The sequence below is a fragment of the Ictidomys tridecemlineatus genome, chromosome 6 (assembly GCF_052094955.1).
Source record: "Ictidomys tridecemlineatus isolate mIctTri1 chromosome 6, mIctTri1.hap1, whole genome shotgun sequence".
Lineage (NCBI taxonomy): Eukaryota > Metazoa > Chordata > Mammalia > Rodentia > Sciuridae > Ictidomys > Ictidomys tridecemlineatus.
The window spans coordinates 50143547-50171520 of NC_135482.1; the positions used below are offsets into that span (position 1 = coordinate 50143547).

General features: G+C 33.4%; 1 protein-coding gene across 2 annotated transcripts in view; it reads right to left on the bottom strand.

The window, feature by feature from the left end:
- Positions 1 to 27974, bottom strand: part of Tbk1 (TANK binding kinase 1) — a 45470-nt gene that overhangs the window by 8613 nt on the left and 8883 nt on the right. For both annotated transcript variants that reach the window (XM_040280378.1, XM_005328694.4), the window contains 10 exons: positions 25887 to 26016; positions 23394 to 23575; positions 16677 to 16837; positions 12965 to 13075; positions 10312 to 10491; positions 7484 to 7680; positions 6343 to 6401; positions 5864 to 5955; positions 3097 to 3198; positions 1493 to 1571 (listed from right to left, as the gene is read on the bottom strand). In XM_040280378.1, coding sequence (XP_040136312.1) covers positions 1493 to 1571; positions 3097 to 3198; positions 5864 to 5955; positions 6343 to 6401; positions 7484 to 7680; positions 10312 to 10491; positions 12965 to 13075; positions 16677 to 16837; positions 23394 to 23575; positions 25887 to 26016 — 1293 coding nt within the window. The remainder of the gene's footprint in view (positions 1 to 1492; positions 1572 to 3096; positions 3199 to 5863; positions 5956 to 6342; positions 6402 to 7483; positions 7681 to 10311; positions 10492 to 12964; positions 13076 to 16676; positions 16838 to 23393; positions 23576 to 25886; positions 26017 to 27974) is intronic.

The following is a 27974-nucleotide window of genomic DNA, read 5'->3' on the forward strand; positions in this document are numbered from 1 at the left end:
AATACTAAAAGCTTGCAAGGGTACAGTATTTTTTTTTCTTTTAGTACAGGGGATTGAACCCAGGGACATTCTATCACTGAGCTATATCCCCAGCCCTCTTAATTTATAAATTTTAGACAGCTTCTTGCTAAGTAGCTTAGGCTGGCCCCAAACTTGTGATCCTCTTGCCTTAGCCTCTGGGATTACAGGCGTGTGCCACCACACCAGGCAGGAGTATTTTTACCTATATAATTTAACTGGTACAACAACCCATGAGATGAACAGAGTATGAATGAAATTGCTCATTTTTGAGGGAGAAAAAAAAAAAGGCAGAAGGATGCAAAGAAGTTAATGCCTTAACCAGCAAGATAGAAGTAGTTAGGTAAATAGAGGAAACTCTGGGATTAAAAGTCAATTCGTACAATATATAATTCTGTGTACTTCTACAATACTCTTTTTTTTTAAGAGAGAGAATTTTAATATTTATCTTTTAGTTATTGGCGGACACAACATCTTTGTTTGTATGTGGTGCTGAGAATCGAACCTGGGCCGCACGCATGCCAGGCGAGCGCGCTACCGCTTGAGCCACATCCCCAGCCCCTACAATACTCTTTTTTTGGGGAGGGTGATACTAGGAATTGAACCCAGGAGTGCTCTATCACTGATCACATCCCCAGTCCTTTTTATCTTTTCAGACTGGGTCTAAGTTGCTCAGTCAGGCCTTAAACTCGTGATCCTCTTGCCTCAGGTTCCTGAGTTGCTGGGATTAAAGGTGCACACCATCACCTGGATTTATAGTACAATTTTTAAAAAATATTTATTTTTTAGTTGTAGTTGGACAGAATACCTTTATTTTATTTGTTTATTTTTATGTGGTGCTGAGGATTAAACCCAGGGCCTCGCATGTGCTAGGTGAGCGCTTTACTGTTGAGCCAGAACCTCAGCCCCTCTATAACACATTTTTATAAGAGATCCAGAGACTCCCTGAAATATGAATGCATTTTTTTGGCAGAGTTGAAACTTGTGCTCTGATTGCTTTTTCTAGTGATAGAAACTGCCTTGAGGATTCCAAATCTTTCTTTACTTTTTATTTTAGAAAAAATCTGATAATATTGTCCTAATTAATTTGCATTTATTTCTAAACAAGTTGACCCACCCCACATAAATTACTTTTACAAATTTGCTTTAATAGCCACAGTAGCAACACAATATCACTACAGATTTAAAAGTCAAAAAGCAGGGAGGAGAAAGAAAAAAAAAGGGAGGGAGGTAGAGTGATGTATGTGTGTGTGTGTGTGTGTGTGTGTATAAGTACAGCAAGAGTTTGAACATGTTATAAAGAATGTCAAGACAGTAAGAGTATTTAAATATTGTTAACAAGTCCATGAAGATGGGAAAAAGTTACATCCTTTCTGTGGAGATTTTTAGAAATATCAATGCTCTAAGAAACTTTTAAGTCTAATCTTGCCAGAAAAGGAATAGATTCTTAGTCTATAATTTTATAAATACTTACTCTCAACAATTTGGTGTGTATGTCTGAAATTTCACCTAACTCTGTTGCTTCTAGGTTGATCTTCATTAACTTTTCATATCTGTATAAAAGTAAATCACAGGAAAAAAATTAAATGAATACTTTTTTTTTTTTTTTTTGGTGGTATCAAGGATTGAACCCAGGGATGCTCTACCACTGAGCTACATCCTTTTTTATTTTTCATTTTGAGACCAGCTCTTGCTAAGAGTTGCCCAGGGTGGTCTTGAACTTACAATCTTCCTGTCTAAGCTTCTGTTTAAAAGATGGTTTACAAATTGTATTTAAGTTTTTATTATCATAACTATTTAATAAAAAATTTATTCAAAGTCTATATCCTGATGCCTTCCTGAAGAAGAAATTTTATATGCAGTGGTTCCTCCTCATCTGTGGTTTTGCTTTCTATGGCTTTTGTTATGGTGGTCAATAGTGGTCTTAAAATATTACATAAAAAATTCCAGAAATAATTCACAAGTTTTGAATTTTAGGCCATTGAGTAGTGTGATAAAATCATATAACATTCACTTTTTCCAGCCTGGGACCTGAATCATCCTTTTGTCCTATATATCCACACTATATATGCGTATTATGACTAATAACCACCTATTAGTCACTTAGTAGCCACCTCAGTTATCAAATCGACTGTCACGATATTATATTACAGTGCTTGGGGCTGGGGATGTGGCTCAAGTGGTAGCGTGCTCGCCTGGCATGCGTGCGGCCCGGGTTCGATCCTCAGCACCACATACCAACAAAGATGTTGTGTCCGCCGAGAACTAAAAAATAAATATTAAAAATTCTCTCTCTCTCTCTCTCTCCTCTCTCACTCTCTCTTTATTAAAAAAAAACCAAAAAACTATGAACCATGCCGGGTTCATAGTCTCTATATTACAGTGCTTATATAAAAGGCTTTGTACTATCTGAGGTTTCTGGTATGCACCGGGAGTCTTAGAATGTATCCCTTGAGGATAAGAGTGCTACTACTGTGCTTTACTTAAAAATTTGCACATGAAGGCGTAAAATAGAAAAGGCAAGTTAATTTTCAATAATTTTATACCAGGACAACAGTAAAAATACTAGCTTTCAGAATTAAGAGAGGTAAATATTAAATACCAATTTCATTTATATATTTCCTCTGTGGTACAAATATTGTAGCTTAGAAAGAAGGCAGTTTAAATTATCATTCTGTTTCTCAGGGAAAAGATTAATATACAAGAATAAACCAAAAGTAACTCCTAAAATTCTAAAAATACTCCCAAAGGTTGTTCTTGAATCTCTCTTCCTATTTCTTTGTTATTGAGAGGTTTTATGTTTTCCTCTTCAGAGATTCTGCTTTGCAAGATAGACACAAGATGTTTCCATCTCCCACTACCTTTTCCTTCACAAATGGAGTGTACACAGACAAGGTATGCTCATTGTTTTTGAGAAACTGTCTTCCCCTTTAGGATGAATTAACTACTCACCTACAAGCTGCTCCATAGTACAAACACTTGAACTACATGCCACATGCTAACAATGATTAAATAAACTAAACAGAAATGGAACATTTAATATTTGAACCACTATTAAAAAGGAAGTAATCTACTCACACTTTCACAGTTTTTTCAATGTTTCTGATACAGAAATCCAATGTGATCACAACTTCTGTCTTTTTGTGTACAGTTTCATTGTAATCATCTTTAACTAATTCACTAAAAAATAACATTATTACCATTAGTTTATCTAAGGAATTATTTATTTTTTCTTGTCTATCACTAATTACACTGCTATACTACTATTCAAAAAACATTTCATAATGACATTCTTATTATTATACTTATTAGGACAACATTAAAAGAATTTGTTATCCTTATACATATCTAGAGCACTTTATTTCTGCAAACCATATTACAAAGTTTAGCACTTTAGAAACCTAATGTATTAAAATGATTCTCATAACAATTCAATTTTCAAACATACAAAAATAAATTCTATAGCATTTACATTTTATACTATCAAAATTAATTTTTAGTACTCATAGTAGATTGATGTCTGACCTACACTTTCTTTTTATTCATTTTTTTTTTTTTTTTTGCAGTGCTGGGGATGGAACCCAGGGCCTTGCACATGCCAGGAAGTGCTCTATCACTGAGCTACATTGCCAACCCAATTGATACTTTACAACAATAAATGTGATCTCTGAAGAATGATGACATAGTAAATAATATATAATTAAAGGGCTTATGGTCTATTTCAGGGATCAACAAACTAAGGTCTTAGGCATGTTTTTGTACAGCCCATGAGATAACATTAGATTTTGAAAGGCTGTAGAAATAAGAGCAAAACAAAGAAAAATCCACATATGGCCTACGAACCCTAAAGTACTCACTACAGACCCTTTACAGAAAAAGTCTGTCAACAGCAGTCTACATTAAAAATTATTTTTTCATGAATTATTAAAGCATAAAATAATAAGTAAAGGGGGAAAATTTTTATGTAGTGATTGGTATAGAAAATAGCAAGAGAAGATGAAAACTTTCTAGAAACCACTTAGTAAAAAATAAGAAGGCTTTATTAATTCATTTATGCTTGGGAATTGAACTCAGGTACATATGAGCTACACCTTTAGCTCCACAAGGAGGCTTCTTATTGAAAATAGGAACTAGAAACTGGATATGTCAACACACTGAATATTATTGTATTTATGGGTTTCACATAATGTTGGAAGGAAAATAAAAGTCTAAAAAAGAGAATACTTCATACATATTTTTGCAAGAAGGGATGGGCATGAGGTAGAAATATACACACTATCAGAAGCATTTAAGCTCAGGTACATGACATACAGTGAGGTGAGCTCAGAAAACATACTTCTTACCATCTTTTAGCAACAAAGCCATTACCATACATGTACAAAATCCAAATGCTTCAAACAATGTACAGAATGCTAATAAGCATAATTCTCAGAAGAGATCTACTTATTTTTATGCTTATCAGATGAAAAAATGATAAATAATAGGTTAAGAAAAAAAGGCCAAAATCATATCCATGTTACATTTATTAGGATCACTTGCAGGGAGAAAATCCTTAGATAATCAATATTCTGTTCTAGAAAAACTACTTGGGAAGTGATTTAAAAAAAATAGCTTTTATACTGCTTATTAAGATGAGTGTATATTCATATTGCATGATTCATATCATATGAAATATCTGGACTAGGCAAATCTATAACAACTAACTATATTTTATATTTAGTGGTTGCCTAGGACTGGATGATTTGGAGTAAAACGAGGAATGAAGGCCAATGAATGCAAAAGTTCTTTCTGGTGTGATTAAAAAATGTTCTAAACAAAGTGGTGATAGTTGCACAACTCTGTAAACAACTAAAAACTATACATACTGGGCTGGGGTTGTGGCTCAGTGGTAGAGCACTTGCCTAGCATGCGTGAACTGGGTTTGATCCTCAGCACCACATAAAAAAATAAATAAAATTCTTATGTCCATTTACAACTAAAAATATTTTTTAAAAATTGTACTTACTAAAAATTTTATATTTTAAATGGGTGAATAATATAGTATGTGAATTATATTCAATAATGCTGTTTAAAAAAGAGAATATATACTTCATTTGGGGGAAAGGTAAGAAATGAAGGACTATCCTGAAGATTTAAACTTGGAAAGTATTCTTGCGTTGGATCATGACAATGAAAAGGCCTTTTGAAATAGCATAATGACAACCAAGTCATTTCTTTTGGAAAAGGAATTCATTTGCTATCACATGGTAAAGATGTTGTGTAAGGTTTTTTTGCAGGGTGGGTAGGTTCTGGGGATTGAACCTAGAGGTGCTTTACCATTGAGCTACATCCTCAGTACTTTTTTATTTTGAGACAATGTTTTGCTAAGTTGTTGAGGCTGGTCTTGAACTTGTGATCCTCCTACCTCAGTACCCTAGCTGCTGAGATTCCAGGTGTGTGCTACCACATCTGACATGTTGTATAAGTTTTAATATTCAGATTCTAACAATCCTGTCTCATAAAATTATTGTAGAAAATAAGTGAAAAAATAGCTTCTAAATGTTTTATAAACTAACTGTGAAGTAAATATAGTATAATAAAAATCAAGGGCTGGGGTTGTGGCTCGGTGGTAGAGCTCTCGACTGGCATGTGTGAGGTACTGGATTCAATCCTCAGTACCATATAAAAATAAATAAATAAATAAAATTAAATGTATTGTGTCCATCTACAACTGAAAAAACATTTAAAAAAATCAATCATGTAATTAATTAGTCTGAAGTGGTAAACTATCAACAATGGGGTGATTATCAGTTAATTAGTGAGGTCTATGAGATGATCACTTTTAAAATTTTCATCTATTACTTACATTAACCATCGTATCCCTTTTCGCATTAATTCCTGATAAAGCAGCAAGGTACTGGTAATTCTACAGGCATAACATACAACCCCTGTTATTGCCTGATGGAAAAAAAAAATCAATATTTGGTGCCAACAGTGGTAGAGTAAAAAAACTTTCACAAAAAATTTCAAGCCTATATATTTCTATCAGATAAATTAAAAACACAATAAACTACCAACATTAAAAGCTAAGAGCAGATATAACTAAAATAAATATTTCATCCTTAACATTATTTACACATGAACTGTCTCGATAAAATTTTCTTATAATGAGTTCAAGAAAGGATAGAAAATAAGGAAGAGAGCACAAAACAATCTAGAAAGCGTAATTAATTAAATGAATAATTTTCTAAGCCAGAGGCATTTATAAAGATACAATATATTTTATTTCTTCCACTATTGATAGGATAATTCAATGTTTACATAATAATTCAATTAAATACTAACCTTAGCCATGCTAGCATCCCCATCTAAATCATAACGTGGATGTACTTTAGGGAGGGAAACTGAAATATCAGAAAGATAATTTCTGAGTAAATTATTTTATTCTTTATATGGCAAACAGAATGTCTAAATTAAATATCAGTGTCATCTCTTTAGTGTACTTTTCCTGATTAAAAAACCTATGTGAAATAATAATGCTCATGCCTTAATTACCTTCAATATTTCTAAGGCATCTCATTTTTTCTTTCTTTTTCTCTTTTTCTTTTTTCGTGGTGCTGGGATTGAACCTAAGGCCTTGTACACGTGAGGCAAGCACTCTACCAACTGAGCTATATCCCCAGCCCCTCATTTTTTCTTAAATATATTCCAACATAATGAGCTCAGTATTTCCAAAGTTCTAAATAGAAAGGTAAAAATCTGGGTAATTCATGTTTTGGAGTGAATAATTTAAGATTTCAAGAATTTAAGATCTTAAGAATGCAGATACAGGGCTGGGGCTGTAGCTCAGTGGTAGAGTGCTTGCCTCGCATGTGGGAGGCACAGGGTTCAATCTTCAGCACCACCACTACATAAAAATAAATAAATAAAATAGATATTATGTCTATCTACAACTAAAAAAGAATGCAGATATATATGGGCTGGGGCTGGGGCTGAGTGGTAGAGCACTTTGCCTAGCATATGTGAGACACTGGGTTTGATCCTCAGCACCACATAAAAATAAATACAATAAATGTATTGTGTCTATATACATCTAAAAAAAATTTTAAAAAAAAGCAGATACAATTTTTCTTAGATTCTAAAGCCTGGTACAATGTTGAATACACACTGGATATAATAAATATTTTCTAACATTTATGATATGAAAAGTTAATTCTGCATATCAGCACAACTTAAAAGCAGAGTTATAGTAAAATATATACATGAAAGCTATTTTACCACTTTATGAAACAAAATAATTGACATCAAATTATGACTATTAGGTTTTCAATTTTACTACTTCTCTTTTTTGACTAATTTACCAAATTTTAATATTTATAAGTTCTACAATGTTACCATCAACTTTATGAAAATGACAATCACTTATAATTACATATTTTTGGTATTTTTTTAATGGACAATAAGAACAAGAAAAATCTCAACTTACTTTTTTCATATATTAATCCTATGGTACTCAGGGGTTCCCGGCTTACAACAAAGATAGGATTCTCCTCTGTGGTTCTAGGGAAATGCTGTGCCAGTCTTCCAGGTTCTAGGACTAAGCGTCGTCCTTCATAGATAAGTTCTTGATTTGAAGAAATAATTTTGGTTTGTTTATATACCAGTTCATGAAATACTGTAGCACTGTATAAAAAAAGTTGAAGACAAAGTAATTTTAGATCAAATGAGTAGTACAATTTTAGTTTAAATGTTGAGTGCAGGGGCTAGGGACGTGGCTCAAGCGGTAGCGCGCTTGCCTGGCATGCGTGCGGCCTGGGTTCGATCCTCAGCACCACATACTAACAAAGATGTTGTGTTCGCCGAAAACAAAAATAAATAAATAAATAAATATTAAAACTCACTCTCTCTCTCTCAAATAAATAAATAAATAAATAAAATATAAGAGATGGCTGGTTATAGAAAATTTATCTAAAAAAAATAAAATAAAATAAAATAAATGTTGAGTGCAATGACATTAATTTCTAAGATCTTGACCAGTCCCTACAATACCGTTTTTTTTTTTAAATGTGGATACTAAAATGTCCACTAAAATGAAAATTCTGTAACTTGTCCTTATAGAAGTCTATTCTAAAATATTTTTCTGTTTATTTACCTTTGTAATATACAAGATTCCTAATGTTTAAAGATGGGGGAAAATATAACAGAGACATTAAGAATACTGATTCTGAATCACATAGCCACGTAGGTTCAAATGCCAGCTCTTCCACTTTCTTGCTGTGCAATGCTGTTATTTAATTCGTCTGTACTTTGTTTCCTCACCAGTATATGGAAATAGAAATAGTACTGATTTTAGAATTCTTGAGGGTTAAATGACTTAAATACTTAAAAACCAACACTATATTTGTAACACAACTATATAATAAATTAAGAAAACCACATATTTTCAAAATTGGGGGAAAAGGTACACTTCCCCAGAGCAGATCTTTGAAATTAAAAAAATGTTTTAGCAATAATGTTGTGATGTGGCCTTGCCACAAGCTTCTGTTTTGATTTGGCTCAGGCTGAAAAATTTTTTTTTTGGGGGTGGGGTGGGGTGGGGGGTGCGATACCTTGGATTGAACTCAGAGGCACTCAACTATTGAGCCACATCCCCAGCCCTATTTTGTATTTTGTTTAGAGACGGTCTCACTGAGTTAGCTAAGTGCCTCATCTTTGCTGAGGCTGTTTTGGAACTCATGATCCTCCTGTCTCAACCTCCTGAGCTGCTGAGATTATAGGCATGTGCCACAGAGCCTGGCTTAAAAATTCAAGTGTTTTAGAACAAAAACTGATGGGCAACATTTAACCAGGATGCATATTTAAAAAAAATTTTTTTAGTTGTAGATGGACACAATACCTTTATTTTCTTTCTTTATTTTTTATGTGGTGCTGAAGACTGAACCCAGTGCCTCACACATGTGAGGCAAGTGCCCTAACACTGACCCACAACCCCAACCCTCATGATGTATATTTATTTAGGTTATTAAGTACCAAAATAAAGGTAAATAATATACTACAATATTACATTAATATTACCGCATTTATATTTTATGTATCATATTAGATATATTGGATAATAGTATCTATAAACTATTTCATCTAATTTATTTTACCCCTATTACTCTACCCTCCTCTTTGGTATTGGGGATTGAACCCAGGACCTCATGAATGCTAAGCAGTTACTCAACCATAGATCTATATCCTCATCCCCTTTTTTATTAGGCATGAAAACTGCTATTTGAATTTTGTCAGAACAGAAACTAAGGCATGTTAAATGAGTGTTATTATCCCTTCTTCATTTTAAAAATCATTCTATTTTGAAGTCACTGTAGAGATTCCCAAGCAGTCATTAAGAAATAATACAGAAAGATGCCATATACACCTTTCATCCAGTTTCCCCAATGGTTACTTCTTGCAATATAGTAAAATATCACAATCAGAGTATTTATTTTGATACAATCCATCTAACTTACTTTCCTCAGGTTTTTTAAAAATATATTTTTTAGTTGTAGGTGAACATAATACCTTTATTTTAGTTTTATGGGGTGATGAAGATCGAACCCAGTGCTGCATGTGTGCTAGGCAGGCACTCTACCACTGAACCACAACCTCAGCCCCTTTCCTCAGTTTTATAGGCAGTGTGTGAGCATGTTTATATATATGGTATATGCCACATGGGTGTAATATGGTTTTGTTTATGTAAAACAAATGTTGATTGATCTCCAGCACCTACTAAGTGCAAATCAAAACTACACTATATTTGGACTTTAATTTTTTTTTTTTTTAAAGAGAGAGAGAGAGAAAATTTTTTTAATATTTATTTTTTAGTTTTTGGTGGACACAACATCTTTGTTTGTATGTGGTGCTGAGGATCGAACCCGGGCCGCTCTCATGCCACGCAAGCGCGCTACCGCTTGAGCCACATCCCCAGCCCCTGGGCTTTAATGTTTTTAAAATAAGATAATATTCTTAAAATCCAGCTCATTTATCAGTACATGGTATTTCGTGGTTATGTGATTATATAATTCGAAAGAAGTCCAAGAATTAGTTTTCTAAAACATGCAGTTTAAAGACAAGTTAATCTACCTAGGGATTTAAGAAAATTAATCCTTTTTATTTAAGAGAAAAGTGAAAAGGAATTATTATGCACTCGATCATAATTTTCCTAGTGAGAGTGGGTGCCTTTAGTAAAGCTGAGATATCTTTTCTATTTCCGGAAAATATTTATTACATAACATATCATTCTGACATAAAAACATAAAAAAAGGTACTTACGTATTATAGCTATGAATATAAATCTTATGAGCTGTCATTTGTTGTAGTGAAAAAACATGAATTATCATTCGATGAAGTATATCACTAGTTTCTGCAAAAAACTGGTCAAAACCCCAACACTTTTCCTGATCTGCTTCAAGGATGTTTGCAAGAACAGGGGTAAGTAGAACCTGAAGACCCCTAAAATAATATTGAAAAAAGTTAAAGAGTAAATGTCACATTTTGTTTAGGTACAGAATCACAACATTTACCAATGAATTAAAGGAATTGCTAGTATTATTACAGTCTGTATGTTTCTGAATTCAAAATTTTTTCAAACTTTGGCATACGTGTATATACTTTATGAAAGAGATTTTGGGAATGGAACCAAAGTCTCAAATTCATTAATACATTACACACATTGCATTAGGTAATTTTATATAGTATTTTTAGTGTACCTGCCTTTTGACTATGACCTGTCAATGAGGTCAGATGTGGGTTTTTCTACTTGTACCACACTGGCACTCAAATAGTTATGGATTTTGGAGCATTCTGGATTAAGGATGCTGAACTTTAATTACTGGATTAATTTTCTTGAAAAATTAAAGTCTGCCAACTTTTCAGAAAGCCAGATAACTTTTATTTAATGTTACTTGTCAATGAATTAGGAAGTACAGCTTTTTAATATTAGCTTATCTTTTACTGATTTTCTCTTTGATTCCCTCCTTGTTCACTTTCCTCACTTTTCCCGATCATCTATGTATATGGATAACCAATAAGAGCAGGTGATTAGAAACCAGATGGTCATGAGGCTAAGACAATGTTTTAATTCCAGCAAAAAGTCTTTAATAATCCTGGTAATATGGCACTCCAACATATAATTTTATATAAGGAACTCAATACGCCTTTTTAGTATACTTCCTTAGAAAGTAAAATTACTATAATAATATAGCAATCAATACCTATTTAACAAGGAATAATTTGAGTAAAAAGCTTCTATATTTGAAAAAAATGAGTGGAAGAACCCTTAATCTGCCTCATGCTTTTACAATTATATAAAAAACATGTTCAAAGATACCCTCAATAACAGAATTTGAAATAGACTTTAAATTCTAAATTTGGCTATGTGACAACCACAAGAATCCTATTAATAGACTTTAAAGTACACAGTAGACATTATTTTTGCTAAACAGGTATCCATTCTCTCTCCTTTATAAGGACTTCAAACCCCTCTACTCTCTAGCACCTCTCCTTGTGCACAGATGTAACACATGTGGTTATTGTGATTAACTGAAGGTGGCCAGGTGATAGTACAAATTAGTACAATGAAAGTCAATCCAGAAATGTTTTCGAAACAAAGTCAGTCTTCTTCCTATGGGGATTTCAAAACTCTGAGAATGTTAGTTTGGGAATGCCAGCAGTCATCAGTAGCTCCCAGGAAAGAGTCTGACCTGAAGTGAAGAAAAGTCAGAGAAAAGCATATCTGAACAATAGAAAGAGACCAAGTCTTGATGACAGTCCGAGGTCAAGGATTCAGCTGTGCTTTGAGTCATATATATGTGGTCTTTTAATTACAAAGTCAATCTATTTCCTTTTTCACTTAAACCAGTTGGGTTAGGTTTCGCTCTCCATCTCGTCTTGACTACTACGACAGGAAAAAAGATGGTTATTTATTTACTTATTTATTTTGTAGTCTATCACATTTTTGGTTTGTTGTTTTCATTTAATTTGTGATACTTAAAGTCCTAGTGCCCGCAACTTTTAATCGGTGCCAAAGGCATCAGACCCTCTGTGTATTCACTTGTGGATTAAACTACTATCACATTCAGGAAAAATGTTAATTCAATAATTCCAAATGTTGATGAGTTTTGGCTTTATTTCCCGAGTAAAAATCTTACATAATTTATTCTACTTTTAATTTCTTTTACATTATTTTTTGTGTGTGATAAAAGGATTCTTATCTTATAAACAACATTTTTTTTTTGAATTCTGGATGCTAACTTAGGACCCATATAAACATTTGAAATTCTGAAAAAGTACTAGAAAACCATTATTTTGCCTTTTGAATAAGTATTTTTTTCCACTTATAGTAGGACATTCTTATTAGAATATTTTTTAAAATGAGGATAGTGTCACACTTCTTGCATTTGCTTTTTACAACTCCAGTTGAGATGTTTATTCAAATCTACATCACTCTTTGTGGTACATCAATATGAAGGTCAGTACAAAAAAAAATATCAAGGTCCTGAGTAGAATCTTGACTTTGGAAGAACTCCAAGACTAGTGATTAGCAATCTCAAAAAATATATGCCCTATGAATAAAAGAAAGACCAGAAGAACAGGGGAAGAGGCATAGGGTGAGGGAAGAGGGGAAGGAAAAATAATGGAGAATGTATGGAGCAAATTATGTTATGTCTACATATGAATATGTCACAAGGAACTCCACTATTAGGTATAATTCTAATGAACTATAAAAAATTATATGCCCTGTCTTGGGGAAATTGTTTACATAAGCTCAGAATAAATCTTTACATAACCACAAATGACAAAAATCACATGCTTTAATAATAACTAAAACCAAACTATACTTAAGTATTTCAGTATTTGTGATTTTAGGCAACAAACATTTAAAAATCCCAAGTGCAAACAATGGGAACTAAGTATAATTACTAACCGAGAAAGACTACAAGAAACAGGCATGTCTCCACTCCAATCAATTGGTCCATTTTCTGCTTTCTGTACTCCAGATATTGCACCAGAAGGCTTTCCAGTGATTATTTTATACCTTGGGAGAAATAAAAGCATAATAAAATAAGCAGTTCATTACTGTATGGCTTATTAATGGGTTTTGCAAAAGTATTTCCTCAATTGCACCTACAATTATCTACTAGACGAATTGTGATTGATGGTCACAGGATCCATAAAACAATCAAAATATTTTGAATCTGACTGACTGAAGTAGAATAGTGGTTGTACGATTATTTTATATATGCCATAATTAATTTTCATTTGGGATCTCAGAGTGCCATTAACAGCATCTTGATGTTCACAACAAAAATATTAATTTTTCCATCTGAAAAAATGGAGCAAACAAAAAAAGTTATGTCACAGAATATCTCTAGACCATCAAAATAGCATCTAATCCTTCTTACCCACATTATCCAAAGGCACAGTCAACTGGATTATAAAATTACTGCAGAATGAACAATAACACTTTTTTAAAATTAAAAAAAAGATAAAACTATAGCAAAGCACAGTATCAGAAAAAATTTTGTATATTGAAAAAATATATACACATATAGGAATAGATGTATAGACCAAAATTGTAAGTTAAATTTTATGTGATTCCTGATGATGATAAAAATAAAGATGAACCATGGGGAAGCAAAATACCACTAAATGACATAGCAAGTCAAAGAAAACAGTCTTTTAAAGCATTTCAAAACTTTCCTAAATAAAATCTAAAAGTAGCGGGAAAAGGTGAGAGAGCTTCAGACATTTAAGAATACTTTCACCCATATTAAAATATCATGTTACATAATACAGAAGGATCTTACATAATCTCATATCAGAATTTAATATCTAAATAAATGTGTGCTGAGTAAATCAATTGTTAAAACAAACAAACAAAACCCTTCAACCAATCAGCACAACTGACTGATTTAGACTGCTGCCTCCTAAGTAGAAACAGTCACAATTTCTGCTTTAAGATATATATATATTTTTTGGCGGGGGGTGGGGGTGGGGGGTGAGCAGGGATTGAACCCAGAGGTGCTTAACCACTGAGTCACATCCTCAACCGTTTTTTTTTTTTTTTTTTTTTTGAGACAAGTTCTAAGTTGCTTTAGACCTTGCTAAATTGCTGAGGCTAGCCTCAAACTTGTGATTCTCCTGCCTCAGCCTCCTGAGTTGCTGGGATTATAAACATGCACTATCACACCCTGAGAAAAGATTTTTCAAAGAAGGAAATAAATGAAAAACAAGGTGAGTTCATGCAAGAAGGACCTGATTATGGAGGAATAAATGGAGATAGGTAAGATTTCTGCAAAACAGAGGTTAACAGAGGAATGATAGAATTCTTACATAAATTCTTCTTCTTTTTTTTTTTTTTTGATACTAGGGATTAAACCCAGGGGCACTATAAGGTCTGAGCTCCATCTCCAGACCTTTTTATTTTTTATTTTAAGGTAGGGTCTCACTAAATCAACAAGACTGGCTTTGAACTTATAATCTTCCTACCTCAGCCTCCCACTTCACTGGGATTACAGGCATGTTCCACATTGCCTAACTCTTATACATATTCTTAAAAAAGCTTAACTAAATAAGATCCACATATAAACATTCATAAGATACAAATAAGATGCTAAAGGAGCAACACTGCTATAATACGAGATGAATATATCATTATCGGTACAGTAAAATAGTCATTACTGACTACTTTAAGCACCTCTAACATTTACTAATATCAGCACTCATTAAAGCAGAGTTCTATAAGAAAAGATAAATTCTTCTAATTTATAACTGTCCACATTGAAGTCAGATAAAACTCTCAGGTATTTCTAATTGCCTATGAGCCAAATGTTTCCTTTACTAGGGAACATCACACTTTTCTTTAATCCATTTCTACAACATCAAGAAATGCTTGCTTTAAAACATATCTAAAAAGCATAACTTAGGAACAATTTACATTTAATGAGAAGAACACAAACTGACTGTTATGGTTTAGCTATGAGGTGTTTCCCAAAAGCTAATGTGGGAGACAATAAGAATGTTCAGAGATGAAATAATTGGGTCATAGCAGCCTTAGCATAATCAATGTATTAATCCACTTGAATGGATTAACTGAATGGAAACTATAGGCAGGAGGGGTGCTGCTGGAATGAGGGTGCTCCTTTGACAAGTGCAGCTCTTTCTCTACTTTCTGGTTGTCTTGTCCTAAGCTACTTTCCTCTGTCATGCCCTTTTGCCAGGATATTCTGCCTTATTCCAGGCATAAAGCAATAGAGCTGGCTGCCTATAGACTGACACCTCTGAAACCATGAGCTCCAAATAAACTTTTGCTCCTCTAAAATTGTTCTTATCAGGCCTTCTGGTCACAGTGGCAAAATAGCTAACTAAAACAGACTCAGTCATTGTTCATGAAAGGATCTTATTAAACAGGGCACTGCTGAGAAAGTAGGCTCAGGCTAATGCTATACAAATTAATCAGTGCAGTTAATAGGATGTCTTCTCCCATGTACCATCCATGCTGGAAAATGATGAGTACCAAGTTTTATTGAAAGGGTATGAATTTATTTTATTTCCTTAAATCAACAAATGCAAAAAATATGCTTCTCCCTCAATTTTCTGAGATGAGATTAAATAAAAGGTTGTAGTTTATTACTTTAAGTTGTATGCTTACAAAAGGTAGGGTCAAAATATAAAGGTTTTGGGGCTGGGGTTGAGGCTCAGCAATAGAGTGTTTGCCTAGCATGTGGGAGGCCCTGGGTTCAATCCTCAGCACCACATGAAAACAAATAAATAAAATAAAGGTATTATGTTCAACTGCAATGAAAAAAATATTTAAAAAAATATAAAAGTCTGAAAAATATATGAAGACATAAAAGAAGGTTCACAGGTTAGACTGTCAGTGAGTTATTGTTCCAAATCATTTACTACACTAAATACTCATAACCTCATAATTTTATATGTATGTGGGTTGACTGTTTCTCATGAAGCAAGGTCAGTCATTCATTTCTTTTAAAATAAAAAAAGAAGCATGGCCAGTGCACACATAAATTTTATAATAAATCTCATACCTACAAATTTCTCTTTTCCTTGATTATTTGGTTTAAAATAAATGATTTTTTACACTGTTTTCTAAAAATACATAATATATTATACTAGTAAAATGCAGTCTCTAAACCAAACTGGCAATACTAGAAAAAAATTTAATATTTTACTATTGCCAAAATATTATTTTTAAAATGGCAAAAGGAATCAGACCAGTGCAGAATAAGAATTATATTTCTTTTAGATCTGGTAATGGTTCTGGTACTCTGCAGAATCTTATTTTTTCAGTTGGAGGAAAAATGCTGATAAATATTCAATACTCAAAGTGAAACAAAGAAACAGTATGCTGAAATAGAAATCAAGATGTGGTGTACTTTCTACGATGGACCAAAGATCAGACACCATTTTATACATAAGATATTTAAACATGATATGGAAAATTATGGCTATATGCTTTTATAAGACTGCATTCTTATTAAACACCAGATAATTTATAAGAAATCAGAAATGACTGATAAGCCAATTTTCATTAGTGTCCACTTCTACAATATGGTGAAAACAAAATAATACATACATTTAAAAAATTATTTCTAATTTAAGATGGGCCCACTTACATCACTTCTTTATTCCTGCGAGGTCCTTCAAATGGTCTAAATGGTAGGGATCCAGTAGCTGCATGGTAAAATGTTACTCCAATGCTCCAAAGATCAACTGTTGCTCCATATTTTTTTTGATGATCTTTTCTTAGCACTGCTCTCTCATACATATCAGGATGCTAAGAAAAAACAAAAAGGATGAAAAACAATGAGCTGTGACCAATATGTTTACACCAAAAATGGGTCCTCAATGTCTAGAATTGCTATCATATTTTCCTAATGATTTCATGCTCCCATTCTCAAAAGACTATTTCACACCTTTCCTTTTTCATCTCAAATCTTAATACCAACTCCTTGACCTTTGATTTTGATGATCTCACTTCAAGTAGGAAATATCAATCAGATCAACTCTCCTTTAGATCATTTAGCATACATTAACCTACCTGAACCTGAGTCCATTTGTTAAACTTACTTTCCAGGTAAAACAAAACAGCTCCCATCAAAGACCAACTTTTCCATTTGTACTCTGGAGGCCCTCATATTATCTTACCAACTCCAGAAATGAATTCTTTCAATTATTACCCCTTTTACTTTACGGATCAATTTTCTCTCTCCATAACTTCTTTAAAAACGTAAAAACAAAATCCTAAACTGACCTCACAAACCTTTTCAACTGTCATCCAGTTCTCTGCCTCCCACCACAGCAAAATAGTTACCTTACTTTCTCATTTCCCATTCAGGTCTAGAGTATTAAATATTCTGTATACACTTTAATTCTAAATCTATCTCCTGTCCTGAGCTTCAGATTCATATATCCTATTGTTCTTTGTAATGTTTAAAAGGCAGCTCAAATTTAACACATCCAAAAGACTATGGTCTTCTCAAATCTGTTTCCTACCTATCTTTACCTTTTAAATAAATAATACCTCCATCTATCCATTTGTTCATAACCCAAAACCTATCAGGTGATTTTGATTTCTTTGCTTCATTCCTCACATGCAATCCATTAGTGATCATACTGGTTCCGAAGGGAAAACTAAATTGTCTAGAATCAGTTCAGAGGACTATCTTGACTAAATGCATTGGGGATCTAAAGACCTAGGTAAGTAGCTGGTGTGATGTTAAACATGTCATTAAGCACAGGAGACTCTATTCCAGATTTGCTGAGAATAGCTGGATCTTCTAAGAAAATATGTAGGAGTATAAAGATCTAGACATTTAGCTCAGCCTCCTGACATCTGCCTTTTGAACATTATATACTGGCAACTTGAGGGTTCTTGGGAGATAAAGCTTTATAAATGTACTAGGAATCAAAGTAGATTCCTCACCCAAATAACCCCAAACTAAAACAAACTCTTATGACACTGTGGGATTTACCTAAAGCTTATGGGAATTGGAAACCATGTAGGAAATACTACCAGGAGTGGTTTTTAAATGATGCAATCTATGAATCTGACTCCCAAAACATCAGTCTCTGAATTTTGTAGGAGAGGGTCATGGGTGCTGGAGGGAGAAAGACAATTTTGGGAAATATTTTAGTGTGAAATGAGAAGCAGAGATAAGCATTATAAGACCTAGCTTTGAAATGAGTTTCAAATATGCCTTACAGATACATGGAGAATGTACTAGGAATCAAAGTAGATTCCTCACCCAAATAACCCCAAACTAAAACAAACTCTTATGACATTGTGGGATTTACCTAAAGCTTATGGGAATTGGAAACCATGTAGGAAATACTACCAGGAGTGGTTTTTAAATGATGCAATCTATGAATCTGACTCCCAAAACATCAGTCTCTGGATTTTGTAGGAGAGGGTCATGGGTGCTGGAGGGAGAAAGACAATTTTGGGAAATATTTTAGTGTGAAATGAGAAGCAGAGATAAGCATTATAAGACCTAGCTTTGAAATGAGTTTCAAATATGCCTTACAGATACATGGAGTCTCAGCAGCTATGTTGGTTTTGTGGCATAGAAAATAAGTGACTGTTATTCAAAATGACAGCCAGATCCAGCAGCTAGTGCTTAGTGTACACTAGGCCTGAAATACCTGGACATATCTGATATCTTCTAGAACATGAGGCCATCAACCTGGAAAGAAGAGATACAGTGATTCTATAAGGAGACAAAGTGGGGACCACCTAAAAAGGCACAATAGTACACAAGTTAACTGATAGACTGAAGCACTTCCCCAGATAGTGACTGACTGGGAGTGGCTTGACACATGTTGGTGTGACATGTTTGTGCCCACAGGCTCTCTCCCAAATGTGCCACTTGTGATAATACACAGATTGGTATTCCTGGACCTGGATGATTGCATCTGTAATAGGAATAAAGCTACTCCAAGGCTTTCAGGATTATATCATTGAGATAATAAGGGTCAGATAAAAAACAATGGAAGAAAGAATGATGTTTTCCTGGAGCTTTAGTCCATGAAGATAGAAGACTTAACTTCTGGCTGGGTAATTCCTGAAAAATTCCAAATACGTAGTTTCATTTAAATACAGAATGTTCCTAGATTGCTGAGCTTCAGACTATTATTTATTTTAAAACTTCTGGTATTAAAGTATTAAAATTTTCTGTACTTGAAAATAGGGATAAGGTTATTTTGAAATAGGAAATGGATTAGAATATAATTTGAGCCTACAGTAACAACATGGACTTGGAGTTAATTTACTGAATGTTTTGTTCTTCTCAAAAGTCAGTTAGAAGCAAAAGCTAGTGTTTCTTAATCTTAAAAGATTAAGAGTTGGCATGGGGAGCAAGCTGATGAAGGCTGTTTGTTATGGTCATCACCATAATTGGGAAAGGCTACTGGTATTTGGTGGGTAGAGACAATTTAGAGGCATCATGCTATATATCTAACAGTTCCAAAATACAGTTTCCACAGCACAAATTACCTTCCAATATCCTGCCAGGTAGTTGTGCAAGTGAGAAATTTCTTTTTTTAATATTTATTTTTTTATTTGTTCTTTTTAGGTATACATGACAGTCAAGAGTGTTTTGACATATTATACATACATGGAGTTTAACTTCCCATTCTTGTGGTTGTACATCATGTGGAGTTACACTGATCATGTATTCATATGTGAGCATAGGAAAGCTACGTCATATTCATTCTACTGTCTTTCCTATTCCTGTCCCCTCTTTCCTTCATTCCCCTTTGTCTAATCCAAAGAACTTCGACTCCTCCATCTCTTATTGTGTGTTAGTATCTGCATATCAGAGAGAACATTTGGCCTTTATTTTGGGGGGATTGGCTTATTTCACTTAGCACGATGGTCTCCAGTTCCATCCATTTACCTGTAAATACCATAATTTCATTCTTCTTTATGATTGAGTAATATTCCATTGTGGCTATGTACCATATTTTCCTTATCTATTCATCTGTTGAAGGGCACCTAAGTTGGGTTCATAGCTTAGCTACTGTGAACTGAGCTGCTATAAACATTGATGTGGCAGCATCACTATAGTATGCTCATTTTAAGTCCTTTGGGTGTATGTTGAAGAATGGGATAACTGGGTCAAATGGTGATTCCATTCCAAGTTTTCTAAAGAATCTCTACTGCTTTCCAGAGTGTTTGTATCAATTTGCAGTCCCACTAACAATGTATGAATGTGCCTTTTTCTCTACATTCTTGCTAACATTTATTGTTACTTGTATTTTTGATGATTGCCATTCTGACTGAAGTGAAATGAATTCTCAGGGTAGTTTTAATTTGCATGAGAAATCTATTTCTAACTCTGTATGTATGGCAAAGCATTTCTGTATTGTTTTCCCAAGAATGCAGCTATTATTTAAACCTGCTTTGTTTAGTTAAACACTTTACTAATAAGTGTTCACTACTCTGGAAAATCATGCCAATGTCCATACTGTGATTTTGTGATAAATGATTTAGTAAATGGAAGCTATCACTGCAATTGTATTCAAAATAACATGCATACAGGTACAAGCATATATAATTTGTTTACAAGTGAAGTTGTTCCCAAACTTTTACATATTAAATACCTATTTTTTATTGTGAACTATTTTTCTTTATATTATTAAGATATCATAGTATTCTTTCAATTAGGTATGTAAGTTGATTATATTATCTAAGAATTTCACTCCAAGATAATTTGTGAAATATTTATAAAAACAGGGTGTACATCTGACAGGGTGCCCTGTATCATCTAGTAGGCCCCACATTACTATTTAATTTTCAGCTCCTACTACTAAATTCCAGCCAAACTGCTTTCCTTATGTCTCTTGAACACCTAAGGTCATTTTTGTCTTAGACCTTTTGCAGATGCTTATAACACTTACCCTCAAATCTCTGTCTTGCTTTTTTTTATAATTTCATTGTCAGTTTGTTTAGGCCTTAAAGGACACTTCCTTGGCTATCTTTCTCCTGCTAATACTTTTTAAAATATTATCTCTGCAAAACTTTAATGTTCCAAATTTATCTTATTTAACTATTAATTATCTTGTTAACTTCTGTTTTGTCTACTAGAATGGGGGCTCCATACAGAAGGAATGGTGTGTGTGTGGTTTGTCTTAGAAATCTCATTAGCTAGAACTGTGCCTGGTTCACAAGCACTATATACATAATATATACATACATATACAAACATATATATACATACATATACACAAACATATATATACAAACATATATGTATATATATATTAGGTTTTTTTGGTTTGTTTTTTTAATACCTTTATTTTTATTTATTTATTTTTATGTGGTGCTGAGGATTGAACCCAGGGCTTCATATGTGCTAGACAAGTGCTCTACCACTGAGTCACAACCCTAGCCCTCCATCAATATTTATGGAATGAAGGAATGATACCCATTTTTAGGTAATTTAGCTAAAAGATCATCAAACATAACTACAGATCAGTTTGGGGTTATATATTGTTAGGAAAACAAATAAGATGCCTGAATTTATGCAGACTTACAATAATCTGAATAAAGCTATAGGGGGTTGCTAGACTTTATTCTTCATCTTATAACATTACAATAGCAACATGCAATTGGAAAAGTCACAGAACCTAAGACTGTCAAGATCCTCAGAGCCATGAACAATTAATGATAGCTACATAAACTTCCCAGTTACATATCCAAAGTACTTACATAATTATTATTTTTTCATATTGGAGATTGAACCCATGAGCGCTTAACCACTGAGCCATGTTCCCAGCCCTATTTTGTATTTTATTTAGAAACAGGATCTTTTTAAAAAAATATTTTTATTAGTTGTTGATGAAATTTTTTATTTTATTTATTTATTTGTATGTGGTGCTGAGAATCAAACCCAGTGCTTTGCACATGTTAAGCAAGCGCTCTACCACTGAGCCAGAATCCCAGTCCTAGAAATAAGATCATGCTTAGGGTCTCACTAAGTTGCTGAGGCTGGCTTTGCCCAGGTACTTACTTTTTTTTTTTTTTTTTTTGAGAGAGAGAGAGAGAGAGAGAGAGAGAGAGAGAGAGAGAGAGAGAGAGAATTTTAATATTTATTTTTTAGTTTTTGGCAGACACAACATCTTTGTTTGTATGTGGTGCTGAGGATCGAACCCGGGCCACAGGCCCAGGCGAGCGCGCTACCGCTTGAGCCACATCCCCAGCCCAAGGTACTTACTTTTAACTAATATTTTCTTAATATTTTCAAATCTTACTAACTTCACACAAACACACCTAAATAAACCTTTTCAACCAAAGAGTTTTTCTACATCTCTGGCATTTCGAATTAGGTATTTATAGAGGCATTTCATTTTGTATATAAAATAGTCCTTTTGGTTTTTCAATAACCAACTCTCTCTGAATATAATTTTCTGATTCAGAAATATAATTAATTTTGCTCTAAAGGGAACAGTATTATAACAAACTTATAATGTCTTAACTGCTCTGACCCCAAAATAGTATCCTTTAGTGGCTAGAATCTTCTTGAGGGTACAGATAGCTTTTTGTTTCAATAAAGATCCATGACATAAGTAAAATTAAAAGACTTAAGGGTACTAGAAAACTTCTAAGAAAAATAGTGCCCCCTTGCCTGGCACAGTGGCACATGCCTATAATCCCAGCAGCTGGGGAGGCTGAGGCAGGAGGAAATCGAGTTCAAAGTCAGCCTTAGCAAAAGCAAGGTGCTAGGCAACGCAGTGAGACAGTCTCTAAATAAAATGCAAATAGGGCTGGGGATGTGGTTCAGTGGTCAAGTGTCCCTGAGTTGAATCCCTGGTACTTCTCTAAAAAAATTAAAAAAAAAAAAAAAATAGTGCCCTCAAGAACTAATATCCTAGGCTGGAGTTGCAGCTCAGTGCAGAGTGCCTGCCTGGCACTTGTGAGACACTGGATTCGACTTTCAACACCACATAAAAAAAATAAATAAAATAAAGATATGTGCCCATCTACAACTAAAATATATTAAAAAAAAAAAAAGAACCAATATCCGATAGCCTTCTTACACACCATATTCATTAGAATAGAAAATTCAACTTTTGTTATAAAAATTACACATAACATTTTATAGATCATGAGCTGGCTTACCTATTATCCAGTTATATTTGTTATATGTTTAGCATTTTAAAATGAAATGTTTAGGACTGAGGTTGTGGCTCAGTGGTGGGGCACTTGCCTAGCATATGTGAGGCACTGGGTTTGGCCCTCCGCACCACATTAAACAAATAAATAAAAATATTGTGTCCTATTACAACTAAAAATATTTTTTATATAAAATCATTAGTGATATATAACTTACCAAATATTCTTCTGTACCATACAGAGAAACAAACTGTTCATCATCTTCTAATTCTCTAGCTGCACCAAAATCTGTGAGTTTGTACACAGACTGTCCATCTTCCCCTATGACACGCATGATATTTCCTGGCTTGATATCACGGTGTACTATTCCATTTTCTCGAAGGTGATTCATTCCTCCCACTTTGGTAATAAATATAAAACAAAGGAATCATATGTGGGTACCTATGTGTACACACATCTCAAATTCATTGATATAATACACTCATTCACACAATGTCTTCCCATAAGTTGATGCAAAAACATTTCACTCAAAGTAACAGATATTCTACATAACCCGCTTCATATTTCAATTATAAGGAGTTTTAGAATAAGAATCAATATGGTTTCTAGGGAGGACTCCAATCTCCCTTAAATACTATCAGGAAAATATAATAAAATGCATATGATTTCTGAAATTGCTTTTGTGTATGTGTATATGTACATATATCTTAAAACTAATAAAGATTCTCAGAAAGATATCAAACTTTCATCTTTATATTTCTTTACCTTAGGGGGAAACTGCATTAAAATTAAATTGTATTCAATAAAGTAACAAAAAAGTAAAAGGTCAAGTGTCTGATTAGTTTCCATAAAAATGTATTTCTCATGTGCTTCAGTACTATTTCAAAAGCCCATTTTCTTTTATTTTTTTATATTTATTTTTTAGGTGTAGATGGACACAACACAATGCCTTTATTTTTTTTTTTATGTGGTGCTGAGGATCAAACCAGGGTCCCCCCCATGCTAGGTGAGTGCCTACCACTGAGCCACAATCCCAGCCCTCCATTTTAAGGTGACTACATTGTTGAAATTAAGTTGACAGGCAGTGTCACTAAAACATTTGATAACTGATAGAAGAATGTCCAAATTCAACCTAAGAAAATGAATTCAGGGTTATCAATGTACAATTATTAAAAGTCAGGGCTAGCAGTATACTATGAAGGCATAAATTATTTGCAATTTCTATTTGATTAAAAAGGCTGAAGCATACTAATAATTGTGTTTCACTTTCATTTAATTCTTAAATGATCTCCACTCTACTTTCAGTGTCAAGGTTAAGAATTCCTATTAATTTTATACTTTCCTTATAACTGGGCTTTTCCAGCTCCTCAAATATAGGGTTCACATCTTTTAAAAAGTTATAACTTCTTTTGGTTACCATGTTAAAAATAATGACAGATTTATTGAAATATAACTCAAAGCATAACATTAATCTTTTTAAAGTGTACAATTCAGTAATTTTAGTACAGTCCAGAGTTGTATAATTCTCACCACTGATTTCAGAACATTTATCATGCCCAAAATAAAACCCAATTACACCAAAAGAAATCCCATAACTATTATCAGCCACTTCTCAACTCTGTCCTCAATCACTAGTCTGCTTTCTCTACTAATTTGTATATTATAAATATTTCATATGAATGGGATCATGTAATGTTGTAGCTGTTTTAAAAATATTTTTTTAGTTGTTGTTGGACCTGTATTTTTATTTCTTTATATGCAAGGCTGAGACTCAAACCTAGTGTCTTACACATGCTAGGCAAGCACTCTACCACTGAGCTACAACCCCAGCTCCAATACTGTGGCTTTTTGTGTCCAACTTCTTTCACTGAGCATAATGTTTTCGTGGTTCATCCACATTTTAGCATGTATCACTATTCAATTTCTTCTTATGAATGAATAATATTTCACCGCTTAGATATACCACATTTTTGTTCATACATTCATCAGCTGATGGACATTTGGGCTGTTTCCATTTTTTGGATATTATGAATTGTGCACAGTGGTATAAGTTTTTGTGTGGATATGTTTTTAATTCTTTTGGATATATACTTGGCAGAATTACTGGATCTGGATCATATGGTAATTCTATATTTATCCTTTTGAGAAACTGTCAGACTGCTTTCCAAAGTGGCTATATCATTTTACAGTCCTACCTGTCTTGTATGAGGGTTCCTGTCTCTCCACATCTTTGCCAACATTTGTTTTTCTTTTTGATTTTAGCTATTCTAGGGGAGTAGGAAGTGATATTTCATTGTGGATTTGATTTCATTTTTCCTAATAACGAATGATGTTCAGCATCTTTTAATGTACTTCTTGCTAATTTATATATCTTTTTGAGAGAATATTTCTTCAAATCCTTTGCCCATTTAAAAATTGGGGTTGCCTTCTATTGTTGAGTTGCCTAGACAAAAATTCCTCATTTGTGATTTGCAAATGTTTTTCTCTCATCCCATGGAATGAGAGACTTGTTATCTTTTGAAGCACAGTTGTTTTAAATGCTGATGAAGTCTAATCTATTTTTTTCCTTTTTGGTATTTGGGCTTTTGGTATCATATCAAAGAAAGCACTTCATAAAGTTCTTCCATTTTTTAATGTAAATTTCTAAAAATTTTATGTCATGACATGTTAAACACACACACACACACACAACTCATATAAATAAACATACCCACATCTCGTAAGACAATTAAAAATTCTGATTCTGGTAGTCCATAGGCATTAGATGGCTCTTCTAAAACAGTGTATAGACTCCCACATGGACAGAATTCCATAATGAGTACTTTATGTCTTGTTGTTGTCTGAAAAAAAAAAAATCAGTTTGGGAATCATTATGAAAAAAAAATTTGATTATATGGCAGTACTTAACTGATTTCATTTGTTTTTACTTACTTTTTTCTTCAACTTACTGGAGATTGAACCAGGGTGCTTTACTCCTGCTCTTTTTCTTTATAATTTTAAAACAGGGTCTCATTAAGTTGCTGAGTAAGGTTGCCCTTGAATTTGCAATTCTCCTGCCTCAACCTCCTAAGTAGCTGGGATTACAGGCATGAGCCTTCAAATCCTGCTTTCTGATTTCATTTGAAGGTAGAATTAGTTATGATGATGAAGGCACTGTCACCTAGATTTCACTGAAATACTTGATGACTGTGCACATATAAAAATTAACATCTTCCAAATTCTTATTATGTAAGAAAGTCAGATTTGTTTTGCAAAACCAACGAGTGAAAATGGGCTAAATCTAAACTACAAAATCATTATTACAGTGTTGAATAATTCTGTTAAAATTATCTTCAATTTCTAGGGTATAGTAGTAGTACATTTAGAACAATAGTTCTTCTAAAAATCTCTTAAACACTTGAAATTTTTCTAATGACAAGTACTTTTACTTTGAGGAATGAAGTCTTATCCTTAAAAACAAATAGATGGTAGAATAGATGAGTAGCACCTCTTGCATTAAAGTTATGATCTGCTCATTTGCATCTCAGCTGGTTTGTTTTGAACTTTGATTTTAATGTACCATTGATTGCAAGATTCATCATCAATACAACAATAGCTTTACAGGGAAAAAACATCAAATAACATAATACACTATTATCATCATATTCATGCCAATTTTAGAAACTTGAAAATTTTAATGAGTCTAAAAATCCAGATTTCATCTCCAACTTTTTATCTTCCCTATCTCCCCACTGCACCCTTTTTTGCAGTGGGGAGAAAAGAACCTAGGGGTACTCTACCACTAAGCTACCTTCCCAGTCCTTTCCATTTTTTGAGACAAGATCTAAGTTGCAGAGGCTGGCCTTAAATTTTCAATCCTCCTGCCTCGGCTTCCCAAGTAGCTGAGATTAATAGGTGCACGCTATCATAGCAAGTTCCTTTCTTCCGTTTATAATTTTTCTTACATAGCCCCAAAACACTGTTATAAAATATTTTAAACTTCTCTACCATTTAATAGTAACAGGAAAAAAGGGAGAAATATTTTTTAAAAAACTGTTGTTTTTATTTTTAAAATTATTATTTTTTGCCATACTGGGGGTTGTGGGGATTGAACCTAGGGATGTTTTACCACTAAGTTACATCCTTACCCCCAACCTCATTTTGTTTTTAAACTGGGAATTGAACCCAGTGATGCTTTACTACTGAGCTATATTCCTAGTCCTTTTTATTTTTTGAGAGAGGGTCTTACTAAGTTGCTTAATGCCTCAGTAAGTTGCTGAGGATGGCCTTGAAATTGCAATTCTCCTGCCTTAGCCTCTCAGGTTGCTGGGATTACAGGCGTGCACCATTACACCTTGCTCTTAGCCCTTTTCAAAAATCTGAGACAGTGTCTTGCTAAATTGCTAAGGCTGGCCTTAAACTTGTGATCCTCCTGTCTTTGACCCTAGTTACAGAGATTACAAGTGTGTGCCACAACACCTGGAAAACCTATTGTTTTTAAATAACAAAATAATATATATTGATTGTTGAAAATCTGGGAAATATACATAATTCTATCACCCCAGGATAATTATGTTAACATTATGGTATACTTCCTTTCAGTCTTTTTTATATGGATCAAATTTCATTCTAGATATACAACAAATGTTTGCATATTACACTGTATATAGAAGATCATATTGCATTATCTATTTTAGTCCTGATTTATTTATATAACATTATATATAAGTATATTCTCAGGTAATTAAATTTTTGGTAAAATCTTTTCATTACTGAACTAATGAATAGTGAAGAAATAATTTTATCAAAGAAATTTTGG